The following is a 13218-nucleotide window of genomic DNA, read 5'->3' on the forward strand; positions in this document are numbered from 1 at the left end:
GTTAGCTTTTTTTCGTAGTCGCTAGATACTAAAGATGGCGTGAACTGCTACTTGTGAATCACTCGTGATTCGATCACGTTCGTTCCCAATGATATTTCACTGTGATTCGTGATTTCTCGCGATCGTTTCTGATTGGTGGAGAAACCTGACAGTTCTTTACACGCGACGCATAATCTGTATATTTTATATTAACGACATCAAAACAAACATTCGAGTTATATCGTATAAAGTGAAGGAATAATTAGAAACAATGAAGGTTCGGTCGTGAATGAAGTTAAATCACGACTGTGATCGTGATTCGGCGATCACTGTGATAAATCACCGTTGGTGATTTTGCACGCCATCTCTACTAGATACTGGATAGAGTACCTAGAATGTTAGACCCTCGGTCGCTGTACCCGTTGAAGTTCATCGAGTGAGTGTGATCGCTGGTTACGATAACCAGGGTATCGTCGGTGTTGACCATCTTGAGGGTCGCGTTGATAGCGTCCGAGAACCTGACTGTCTCCAACAGCGCCTGGGCTGCGTAACCTCGATGATGGGCAAAGTCGATGAGACCTCCCTCGACCTGCAAGCAACGCCAGATGCAGCATACACGAGGGTAAATTCTTTGATTTTATATAAAATCAATACCACTAGCAGGTAACCGCGTTTCGATTTCTGTAGGACTTTCAACGCCGTCACAGTCATATCCTCCAGGCTCGGTTGTCCTTTCGGACCCTTTTCCCTGTTCCAGTCCATACTGATATGACCGTTCGCGAAAATACCCAGTAGATAGTCGACTTTATCGGTGTTGATCTTGGACAATTGTTCGTTGTTCTGAACGACCCTGTACGATAATTTTCTGGAGGCTTTATCCTTCGTCCATTCCTTGATCAAATCTCTACCGTCTTGCCTTCTCCCGGCCCATGTGTCTATCGGATCGAACTCCGTAGCTGTTGCGTTCGACTTCATCATTTGTCTACCTCCTCCCATGATCACCTAAGAGGACACGCATCTTTAATTAGCTTCGGGGAGTTTATATTAATCGTAGTGACCCTGAAAAATCGATGACTGGTATATTTTGCCTTAATGTTCTTCCCTGGAAGGTCTTCCACCAGCTGTCTCGCGATGTCCTTGCAGCTTCCTGCAGTTTCAGGCATTTTCGATTCGCATTCCCATCTCCTGTCAGCGCTGTGAGCGTATAGAGGAGCAGGAGTCGCGTGAGTAACCCGTGTAGTCGTCACGAATCCTGGAAATTCCAATATGTGACGTCAGTGACGATGATATGTATCGAGGTCGGTATCCAACTATTCGCTGACCTGTGTCTTTACCGACGGCTTGCGCCCACGATATGATCGAGTCCACGTGGTTGTCGGTACTCAAGCTAGCGGTGCAATTACCCAACGGTACGTTTCCGTTCACACCGACCACCTCGTAATTCGTCTTAACGCCACCGAACATTGCAGTTGCTGTCGACGCAGAGTCCGGTACTTGTTTGTTGACGTTGTATGTCTGGTTGTAAGTATTGGTGGAATTAAACCGGTTCTACGGTAATAATTTGACACGTTCCGTGCCACGCGACATAAAGAGCAAAAGTAATGGAATTAATAGTTCAGTTAGTATATTTACTTAAAAGCTGTATCGATAAACTTTTCATGAGTATTTTATCAAGGGTAGTATTTTATCTAGAGTTTCAATTCCGTATTTCATATACATTCTGTATATTTTCAATGACCTGGAACATGTCAGTAAAAAAACCGTAGCAACTAGCTACCTTCAGTATTCCTATATGAGGGAATTTCTCCCAGGCCAAGTAACTGGTCTCACCAGCGCGGTAGATTCTGCTGGCGGTGATAGTATCGGGACTCATGCCATCACCCACAAACAAGATCACGTTCTTCGCTCTGTTCTTGTTCCATTTGTACGACAGCGCTTCCTGTAGCTCCTCCTTTGCTAACTCACGCCAATATCTAGTGTCTACGTAAACGAAGAGGTCTGGGTTAAGCGTCTGTAGATCCTATCTTTTCGTGCCAGACAGGGTAATCTTGTAAACAATGTGTTGGCACATAAGAGAACTTAATGAGTTGTTGATAACGATAAGTAAATAGTACACGTGGAGACGAACCGAGATAAAGAGTTCGTACGCTGGGTAGAATGTTTTGTGATAGAACAATGATCTATGACAGTGCTTGAAGTGGAGGACGATGAAACGTGAATGAATCAAAATGAAATATTAATGATATCAGCAGTGTCCCAGATGAAGGGATGTAGGTACTGCATTATCATCGGAGGACGCTCACGGTTTCGTTGGTGATTCGCAGGGGGCCGACGAGGATTACACGTGTCATGCATGGATTGATGAATTCTGGGTACAATATACCTTCTTTGATCGTGGCGCTAGCTATTCCAATCAGAAAGCAAACACAGTGCACCGCGATAAGCCTCATCTTTCACTTCGCTTGGATGTATCTTTCTTGGCGTTCCTCGAGTATCGTGTCACAAATGTACGTTAGTAGAATCTTTACGCTACACACAACTGATACGAGGGATTCCAGGACTCTGATAATGCTTGGGCAATTTAGGCTGATAACGCTCTCTATTGTTGAATAGTTCGTGTCGATAAGGTAGATATCTCCGGTAGATTGTATCGACCGAGTCGTCGGTCCCTGTGGAGCAACTGGGCGTAGCCTGTTCATCTGTTTTTCGATAAAAAAATAAAACTAAAAAATACAGTTACAATCATAAACAGGTAATGAAAACATTTTCGAGGCAGTTTAGAATGTTCATTGGCGATCGATATCTTTCGAACGGGCGGGTGACGCGAAGGGATCGAACGGGTTTTTTTTTTTAACTAACATTCACTGTAACGTTTTATTTGATTTTTTGTTCATATTCACTGTCTGTTCGTACAGATCGTAACACATCGCGTAATACAATTTTCGTAGAAGAATTGTCTCTCCTCCTCTCGTGTGCTCGACGTTTAAACAAAACTACGAAAAATAGACTCGATAAAATCAACTGTTCAAGTCCTTTCTTTCTTCGCTCCCCGTTGTATACGCCTTTGCAATTCGTCGAAATTGTTTCCCCCAAGTAGTAAAATCAGGAGGGACCTTACAAAAGGTTCCTCCTAGATTTTAACCACCATCTCGTTCAAGTCTCAACATGGCGGTCGTCGAAAGATCCACGAAGAAGCGTACTACCGTCGTCTACTGATCAACAATCCCGCGAATACAGTAAATACAGATAGTAAATTTTGATTTTTCTTTCACCACGGAACAGGCTTCTTGGATATCGTTCAATCGTTCGATGATCCTGTTCTACCCTTCTGCCGAATTTAATAACGACTCCCCGACTACCTTCTACCAACGAAAACGTCGAGTTTCTTCGATAAAAAAATATTAGGCGTCAGCATGGTTCCGAGTTTTGGCCAATCTGGAGGTACTATACGATGAATTTCCTACGCAACAAATGTAAGAGGATGCTCTGAACCGGCGCTACGAGGCTCCTCAAACGATATCACACGCAAACGCGAACTCATCATCACGGCAATCGTTACGCGAGTATTACGCTGGAACGCGACACGATCTGTCGTGCCTGTAGCCAACTGTTCTGATTGCACGAGGCCTCCGTATATTTCATCCAACGACTTCTTCTTCAAGAAAGAGGTAAACCTTGATTTTATCAGACAGGTCCAACTGGTCCAGCCTCCAGTAGCCGGAACAGTTGGCCACGACTCTAGCTCTGGGAAAAAACATCGCTATCATAGAACTCTCGCTGCGACAATTGGCCTAATATATAAACTCTCTACAAATCTCTCTTACACGATAAAGTACAATAAACTTGTCCTCTGCGCGTATCGACACGACACCTACGTCGTATCGACTGCATACGCCGTTCGATCGTTCTCCTGTTTCACCCATATTTTTATACTTTCGTCTCCTTCGAGTCGCGTATTATTGCCAACAGTATTTAGTGTCTTTGGTATTTTTCGTCTCTCCCTTGCCTACAGCCGGGCGCGATGAACCTCCTTTATCGAACTGGTCATTCTTCTGTATATATTTCTATTACAGAGTAACTATTACCGGTCTAGGGCTGCTGGTGCGACTTATGTCTGCACTGATAGTCGCTGTCCCTTAGCCATGTAGCCAGTTCCATGTCCAACCACAGACTGAACTGTCTTCGTTCGCTTAATGGAAAGGATCCTGATGAATTTAAGTAATGTTTCGAGTACTCTTAGCCCCATGGCTAAGTAGGAATGAATATCCTTCAGTAATCAGACGCGAGGAACGTAGGTACCGATATGTCGGTTATACATCAGCATCGTTTAAACCACGACGACGCCGCTGGCGAGCTAACAGAACAACGTCGTAATATTTTATACAGACACAAATAACATCCGGAAGCCTAGACTATAACCAGGTCGCAAGAAACTGGCCGTTAAAGTTTTCCTTCCCACCTGTAAAGCACTCTAGATACTAACGTCACTGTTCAGCTGCGTATACACTCGACATAGTCCTTAAAAGCGCAATCTTGTTGTTCAGTTTACGCATATAGACTTCTGGTGTCACGTTGAAACGCTCGAATGATCGACCTTTAATTAGTCTACGGGATATTAGAAGATTTCTTGAAGAAAATGTCGCGTCAGTAGAGATTGCGTCGAAGTGTACACGCGGCTTAAGTGACGTACCATGCGTGTCACACGGGTAGTATGCACAGCTCCAGATTGTGACAGCGTATTGAGGAGGTGTGCTAAACATAACACAGACCTTGTGCGGCCAGTTCCTTGCTGTCAGGCCACGATAATAGTAGTTACATCGGCCGTGAAAGCCTCGAGACCCGACCACCGATGTCGTTCTATGCAATTTATTCTTCGTCCCTTCGTTTCCTTTTTTTTTTTCCAAGACGTATGATCGAGAACGTTCGAACCACAACGAGAACGGTCCATCCAGCAATGGCGCACCAGGTGCGTACACTCATGTACACACGATAAAATTGACTTCGCGATGGCAGAAAACGCTCGACAGTTTCTAACTTCCTCTCTTCCTCTGTCTCTTGGCAAGCTCTCGGTCACTCAACTTCTACTTCCTTTTATTTAACCGTTTGGTGGCGGAGGTGGGTCAAATTTGACCCCTGCTACATCTATCTCTCGTCTGACGATAAGACACGTTCCGCCGTTTGACGGTGGAATTCGAGAAAGTGGAACTGTTTCGAAATTGTCCAGCTCTTGGATTTAGGAACCATCTCCAGCTTTAGATCCATCTTTAGATTTAGGAATCTTCTCGAGTTCCATGGGGTTCCTCCACTTGAACATTAATGGGAACTCTCGACGTCTTGCTTAACAGCTCGACGAAGTTCGCTTACTCGAAGCTCTCGATCGATCCATAGGCGTCTTCGATCATCTAGCTCCCTTTACGTAAATGTGTACAGTAGGCAAGTGATTCAGATGTCGCGAACAAAACTGACAGCTCTCGATGGCTGAGACAGAAAATGTCTCATCAATCATTTTAATTCATCGATGATCGTCGGCGCAGGCTATGGCGGTGAGACCACCTTCTTCATCGCGAAACGTCGACAACGCTGTGAACTCGTGTCGCTGATGAAACTGATGTAACAGGTAATAATTGACAGTCTACGATTACACGCTAACCGGCCAGCGTCCATTTGGTTGAACTTCGTCGTTTCAACCAAATCGTTCGTGGACGAAGTTCACGCAAGGACGCCAATTAAAATGTACTAATCACTACTGATATGTGCGCGATGCCCTCCTCGGGATACAACAAAGATCGCTTGTCGAGTTCCTAAGTCGCGTTCCGACGAATCGAACTGTCTGCCCGCGCCGGATTACAATATGGCGTCACGATCGGACCCAGAACATCGATAAAACAGTACCCTCTCAGAGACGGACAGAAACATGGATATAGGATAAAATCTACACACGATTTTGACTGATCGAAAGACTGTCAAGATGACCAATCTGGTAGAACTTCAAAGAATTCTTAAACAGAAGTGTTAAAAATTCCATTCATTGACAAAACTCCTGCTTGAAAAAAGATGAACAATTGTTAACAAGCTTTTACGCTCTGAAGAGAATCTTGTCCATCCCTGTTGATGAGCCAAAGATACGGATAATAATGTTGTTCTACCGTATTCCCTCGTTAAACGTTACCCAATAGGGTCCACCGAGCGACAGTTATCGAGGTAAAGTCGCGATTCTTGTATAGCGCCTCAGGAGTAGAGGGGATAGAGTCGAGAGGTTGCTTCGAGGTGACACTTAACGAGGGAACACTCGTCCTGAAAACACGACGCCCTTCGATGACGTTACTCTCCCTATTACCTTCGATTTAAAAAATAAAGTTAGCGGCAGTGCGTAAATTAGGTCAAGTTTTAGGACGACGAAAGACGTTTGAAGTAACAGGGACAGAAGATGGGGCTTGGAGGATCGATATAATTACGGGGAGAACGGAAACGAGAAACCATTGATCTTTCACGAGACTGTCGTCTGCCTGAATTGATGCTCCTCGCGCTCCCAATGTTCATTTTTTATATATTCTCGTTCCACTGACCCGTGGGTTCGTTCTCCTGTGTGATCTTTTGATATCGCGCCATTTTTTAAATTACACGTCGCGCTGTACAAAAATTGCTTTTTGATTTTTGGCTGCTCGGTGGGGGGAGGCTGGTCCACGAGCGACACTAGCTAACATGATCCCATCCACCCAGTGAGAATTAGTCGGAAAGATGAAATATCACCGGTCCGTCTAATGATATAAAATATCGATCAAATATTAATTCTACCGAGCATTATTATACAGGTTGATGGAAAAAAAGGATTCATAAGTTCTCGGGTAGGTAGTACTCGCCAAATGATGAAAAGGAAGTCCTGATAAACGTGGGTTGAAAAATTAATATTTTCAAAGTTCTAAACAACTTTTTCTTTCGGAAATGAAAAATTGTTTAATTAATCTTTCGACCTATATTAGATCAGGACTTTTTCTTTATCGTTTGTCGAGTACTATTTACCTTAGAAGTTTGAACCCTTTTTCTGTATCACCCTGTATATAGCGTTGCTCACTGCATCGAGTGATCGAAAATGAGTCTGAGGACAGGTGGACAGTTTCGAAGAGGTGTGACCGCGTAGTAATCTCGTAATCGTTAATCGTATACACGTGATATTCGAACCGTTTGCCTTTCTAAACAACACTCCGCGCTTGTAATATTTATGTATATATTTATATGCACGCGTCTCCTCACGAATTGTTACCACTGCGACCCTCCGACTGGGTAAAATCGAACCTTTAACGGTCTACTAGCTTCTCCAGTCTGCGTTGTTCTCCCCACCATCACTCAAATAGAGAAATTGGTGGGCGTGGCTTCGAAGTTGGCGTGTTCGAAGCTCGTAGTGGGGGAAACGGCCTTCAACTAACTTCCATGCGACTTCAGTAGCTTCACCTTACGATCGTTCTCCGCAGAATGGAGTTTTAAAAAATTTTTTTCAGTCAACTTAACCCTCCGTGACCCTCCCTATTTATACTGCTTCCGTCAGTCTTCTGGGTCTTTTATGCCCACACTAATTTTTGTTATCTTATATAGGCTTCCAAAAGATCTGAAAAAATTCAAGGATACTTTCCAGGGTCTCTATATTAGGAAGGGAGAGATTGAGGGATGGGGAAGGGGGAAGGAGTTGAATGGATTGTTATTAAAAAAGGATGTTTCAAATAATAATCCCTTCACTTCGGAGATATTTGACCACGAAATTTCGCTTGAGCAATAAAAGAACCAGGGTTGTCACGGGGGGTTAATCATTGAAAATTATATATAAAGAATCATTACCCAACCGAAGGGTCGCTATGACTTGAACAGCGTCTAGGGTAAAAGTGGTTATAGTTTTCGTAGTAGTCGATCGCTGAATCGAGTGTCTCGAACTGCGTTTCAAGGGAGAGAGAGAAAGAGAGAGAAAGAGAGAAGAGGAACAAACGAATCGGCTCGCGAAACGTCTACGCATCTACGGTAAATCACGGGGGGTGGTTCGGTAACGAGACACGCTCCGTTTCGTCGTTTTACCTATCGTATTGTACTATGGTTTTAAGACTATCTTCGTCGTTGGAACGTACGCCGAATCGCGCGCTGTTCCATCGATTAGGCTACCTTTCCGTGTCCTCCGTCGGCTCACCGAGTGGAACGAACTCCGTCCACGCGGGAAGAGGGATGAAATCAATCGGGAAGGGTGGTTCCGGGGAGGTGGATGAAAGCGAAAGAAACGTCTACGCGTTGTCTCTCAGTGGCCGCTGAAATTAGTGCATACGCTTGATGCTCGTGTCTTTTGATTTTCGTTTTTTTTTTTTTCGGTTTTCCTTTTCATTAACAGACTCGAAGGATGAAAATATTTCTCTCTATGCAGACGTCGAGGATGGGGTCAAACTTATAATGTCCTTATAAAAAAAAAATGAATTGACATAACCTGAGAGTACACGTATGGAACGAAAGCTTTACGGAATTTACTACAAGATACCAAACTACTTTACCTGAAACTGTAATAAATTAATAATTGAAGTAGCATCTTTCTCGACCCCAATCGTCGACGTACGATGGTCAACTGAGGATTGATGAATGGATTCTTGGGTATAGGAACGAAACGATGTAGCTAGGAACGGGATTCGTCGATCGCGGTTATAAATGAGGGTTCCCCGGATGCGATCGGCTGCGAAACAAGCTACGTCCTTAAAGTATTGTCCGTGAAGCAGAGAGCTTGAGAAATATGTCTTGGATCGCCGTCGTCCCCTTTCACCGCTAAAACGATAGACATTCCTGTCTAGTACGAACCGACACACGGGGAATGAGCTAGTAAAAAAGTAACGATGAACGTTCCGCGGGTTTAGCACCCTCTAAAAACGGTGACGTCCAGAACGACGACGGGGGATTGGGGAGGATCGAGTGGTTGGGGGGGAATTTGTCGAAGATCACGCGATTAATCAAATAATAGCAACGTAGCGCTACGCTCTCGAGTCTTCCTATCGATTAGTAATTATTAGTCCACGATAACTCGATATGACGGGTTGCTAAGTTTGGCCGCTTCTAGGGTTTTCTTAGATATACGTTCTCTAACGCCTGCTACACACTGTTCGCATCCCCCCGGGATCCTAGAGTTGCGTTCAAGATGCAGCGCGAAACACGCAGACCCGGCTTTTATAAAATGTTTAAAACGCCTTATCCTAATTGTTCGTCAACTAAAGCAACGGTACAGGCCCGTTAAACGAGCCTGTTTTGTCCTCAGTGGATGCCACCAGCTAAAGGTAGCTAAGGATGTTCGCCATTCCGTCTGGATATCCTTGGATCTTCCTGTCGCAACGCGGTTTCCGTCGCGTCTAGAGGACCAGATTCGGGAAGAAAAACACTATAGGGATCCCTAAGAGTTAGAAAACGCACCCGACGATTATTTCATTTGAAGAACGACCCGGTTTCGCGGTTCATCCTGAACGAATCCCGGGAGAAACGGGCGAGATCAAGAAGTGTATCGAAAATCCATCGCGTCCCCTATCGGGATCGAGAGTCGTCCAGGGTTTTCGAACACCGTGTTGATCATTCTGAAACATCTCTACGTTGCTCCTAAACGTCGAGAAGACTACTTTTCCTCCCTGATCATCGCCTCCTCGGCCTCCTTTCGTCTCGCCTTCGCCTCCTTTTTGGCCCGCTTCTTCTCTTCTTTAGCCAGCTTCTTCGCCTCCTTCTGCCTGGTCTTCTCAGCCTTCTCCTCTTCTTTCTGACGTGCCTTCTCCGCTTTCTCCCTCTCCTTCTCCCGTTCTTTCTCCTTCTTCGACTTCTGGACCTCTTGGACCACCGAGAGTTTCGGTGTCGACTGTGGCCTCTTCGACGTCAACCTCACAGACGACGAGGAGGTCGGCGTGACGCCGCTAGACGAGCCCCGAGGACTCGGCGAGGTCTCCAATTGGGTTACGATCTTTTGAGCGCACCTGAGGATCAAACGTTGCGAATACACCGTCGCGAAACAGTGATTATATCCGACGAATTACGGGAGAACATTGCTGGAGCCTGGGTTAGATGTGACGAGGAGGATGGGGTGGATCTGGTTCGTCTAATTTGGATCCAGGAAACCAGGTGTTACCACACGCCAATCAACGAGACGAGTCAGCAGAGATAGGGCGTCCGTATATTGAATGTGTGACAGATGCTGCAGCTTCAATGATTGGCTGACAACTCTGACCTTCCCTCAGAATTTAAGGGGTGAACTTTAGCTATCGTTTACGACACAAAGGATCCAAAAGTGATCGACATAGTGAGGATTATTCATCATTGTAATCTGGGTCACAAATATTTCAAAATTCCTAGAGCACCTCCGACGCTGTTTGATGACTATCTGTTTCCAGCCACTGACTCGACTCGTCAGAAACAGTACAATCCTCTGAAAATACCATTAACCATTTATGACCGTAAAGTGTCAGTGAATTACCGTATCCTAGTAGAGGCTTTTCCCGCGCGATAGTCCCTCTGGAACTCCTTGATCGGTGGCAATCTGCGTTCCCGGTTGTCCCTCATGATCTCCTCCTCCTCCCCAACTTGCGGAACTGGATCCTGGTACTCCTGCGAACACGTACACAAAATAGGCAAAGTTATCAAGCCCCGATATTCAACGGTCTAGACAGTTTCTCCATCCGCCAATTGAACAAACCTGAATCCTCAGTTTCATGGATTGTGTCTGCGAGCGTCTCAACGTCGCGCCAGACGGTTGCCTGACCCTTGTTGGTTTACCCAGCCCAGAACTTCCTGTGCTACCCGCTGAAGACGAACTTGACGAAGATACGGAAGACACTCCTGCGGGACAAAAGGGACGTTTTTGTTTTCAAAGGTGGTATTGTTTTCCTGGGATTGGGTAGGGCGATCGATACTAACCAGAAATAGAGGACGAACCGCTGGCCATGGAGTACAGGGACGCGGAGGCGGGTACGTTGCCGGCGACCCATCTGCCACCGGGGCCAGTCACACCCACGGAGATCCCGGTGCCCATATTGTACTCTGACGCGCTCTGCGGCAGCACCCAGGACTTCCCAGACATCGAATACTGTGGACAGTACAGAATTATTTGATTAAAGTCCTGAATATTTTACTCTGTGCCTTGACAGACTTTAGCCTAGGGGTGACGAACTCCTCCATCGAGGACTAGAGTCATTGACATGGATCACTGGTCACAAGTGCTGGGACACTTATACAAGTTAAAATAAAGTTCTTAAAGAACTATAGTCTGTGCAGAGTTAACTCAAGGTTCAAAGGGTACTGAAGGTTCAACTCAGGTTCTTCAATCGCTAGGCAATCGCTTTGATCATTTTTAGCTATCTGGGACTTCTGGGAACCTTCTTATTCTAATTCATATTACATAAACAAAAATGGCTATCGTATTCTACTGTTTAAGAGTGTTCTTATTCATGTTCCCATTCACTTAGAATTTCATGAAAACTCGGAATATGCTTATGCTTCCATTATTATAAATATTGTTTACAAGACACAGCTCACAGCCAGAAGACTGTGTAGAGTAACACAACGTGGATGAAAGTGGCCCGAGATGTGTATTTTTTTTTTTATAAAATGTCGGAACTCCGTTCGGCCTGGCCCGATTTAATTAAATTACTCACGGTTCCTTTCACGAACACACTGCGTCGGAAATTCCGCGAGATTAATTGCAGCTCGAAACAGGACGGGGTGTGTGTATGTGTGTGGGAAAAAGTAGGAAGGAAAGAGCGGAGTGCGCATTCAGGCCGGATGGTATTTATGAAAACCGCTTCGAACGGAATGGTCATTCGTCGCCGTGGCTCGGCCTCGCTAAAACGCGACCGAGGGCTTTTCCAATCCGCTCCAATTAGTCGCGATTTTACGGACGCCGGTATCGAATCAACGAACGGCCCTTGTGGCGTAAAACAAACGAGAAAATTTTAAGAGGGAGTCGTAATTAGAACCCTCCGCGATGTGGACCCTTTTGTCTCGGCGTAAACGGGCGTGAAAATGTTCGGTTAGCGGCTCGACGCGTTGGTGGTTTATCGGTGACCAGCTACGTCGGAATTATTTAAAGTATGGAATAAATGGTAACATTGATAAATATTTGATCATGATCAATATTGTAATACGTCGGAAATCTGCCGTGAATTAAATGTACGAGGTACTGGACTGCGGATTTTATGCATTTATAGGGCTCTGTGAAGTACAGTAAAAATAATTATTTTATTCCGAAGTGAATAGGGTACTTGACCCTTGAGGACACGGACCGTGAATACGCAATTTCTGTCTTTGTAAATTTAAAAGGCAGCAGTAGGCTTTTTGTTCATTTTTTAATCCAATTACTTTATATTTTTAATGGTAGATAATTTCCAGTATTGCCTCTCTATATGTCGTGATAGGGGCTGGTAGCGCGATTATAGAGAGCAGCGGACACGATTCTTCGATCGTTCCATTGGCTGTCTTGTTTTTCCTTTCAGTTTAAATAGGATCCAAGGATTATCTGAAGGAGAATGGTGGGGATAGCGAGGCGAATATCACGAGATAGAGAGGGAATACTGTATAGGATAATCGACCAAGTGACATAACTCTCAACGGTACTTACGTCCCGTGGAATTAGGGTCTGCTTCAGGCGCAGGATCTTCGCTCTGCATATGACACATCGTAGTGGTAACAGTCTCTGCGAGACAGCCATTTGTATCGTCTTGACGAAACAGCGTCTGAAACGTAGACAGAACAATACTATTAATAATAATTAACAACTTTTTATGCATGATGGTATATATTTTAACCCACCACGAAAAGATGAAGTTACTCATAGTCATACAGTTCAATATTTTATATTTATATAATTTTTTTTATATTCAAAAAAATTCCGTGTGCCTCAAAGAGTTATAGGAACAAGTAAATGTTGCCATTTTACCTGCAAACCACTCGATGCCCACACGGAGCCGTCTGCATCGTGGCCCTTGCGTTCACGCATATCACGCACTGCAAGAACAAGGAAACAACGTTCTGAATACAATCCACTGCGACACAGAGATTACAATAATCCGAACCACTCCCCTCGACCCGGTATTCGAGATTAATTCCCCGAAACGTTGGGATACGTGCAGTGCTCGCGCAAAGGTCAGAGGTTAAATTGACCGAATCGCCTACCGGGAGTTGCCGGGCTGGTCAGCAGAAACTTTCGTGGGTTAAACAGACAGTTTTCAGGGTTGGCGCCTCCTCGAAATCGGG

General features: G+C 44.9%; 2 protein-coding genes across 2 annotated transcripts in view; both read right to left on the reverse strand.

Moving 5' to 3' along the window:
- The window catches only part of LOC107194188 (alkaline phosphatase-like), a 3944-nt gene extending 1418 nt beyond the window's left edge, over positions 1 to 2526 (reverse strand). The window contains exons 1-7 of the mRNA XM_015583766.1: positions 2363 to 2526; positions 1757 to 1959; positions 1302 to 1494; positions 1068 to 1231; positions 634 to 981; positions 358 to 568; positions 1 to 5 (exon numbers count right to left, since the gene is read on the reverse strand). The exon at positions 1 to 5 is cut by the window's left edge and continues 217 nt beyond it. Coding sequence (XP_015439252.1) covers positions 1 to 5; positions 358 to 568; positions 634 to 981; positions 1068 to 1231; positions 1302 to 1494; positions 1757 to 1959; positions 2363 to 2429 — 1191 coding nt within the window. The 5' untranslated portion in view covers positions 2430 to 2526. The remainder of the gene's footprint in view (positions 6 to 357; positions 569 to 633; positions 982 to 1067; positions 1232 to 1301; positions 1495 to 1756; positions 1960 to 2362) is intronic.
- Positions 2527 to 9598: 7072 nt separating this feature from the next.
- LOC107194007 (genetic suppressor element 1-like) overlaps positions 9599 to 13218 on the reverse strand; it is a 36031-nt gene continuing 32411 nt past the window's right edge. Inside the window, exons 3-8 of the mRNA XM_015583562.1 lie at positions 12902 to 12969; positions 12584 to 12698; positions 10885 to 11053; positions 10664 to 10806; positions 10445 to 10575; positions 9599 to 9947 (exon numbers count right to left, since the gene is read on the reverse strand). Coding sequence (XP_015439048.1) covers positions 9599 to 9947; positions 10445 to 10575; positions 10664 to 10806; positions 10885 to 11053; positions 12584 to 12698; positions 12902 to 12969 — 975 coding nt within the window. The remainder of the gene's footprint in view (positions 9948 to 10444; positions 10576 to 10663; positions 10807 to 10884; positions 11054 to 12583; positions 12699 to 12901; positions 12970 to 13218) is intronic.

The sequence above is a fragment of the Dufourea novaeangliae genome, unplaced genomic scaffold (genome assembly GCF_001272555.1).
Source record: "Dufourea novaeangliae isolate 0120121106 unplaced genomic scaffold, ASM127255v1 scaffold21, whole genome shotgun sequence".
Taxonomy (NCBI): Eukaryota; Metazoa; Arthropoda; class Insecta; order Hymenoptera; family Halictidae; genus Dufourea; species Dufourea novaeangliae.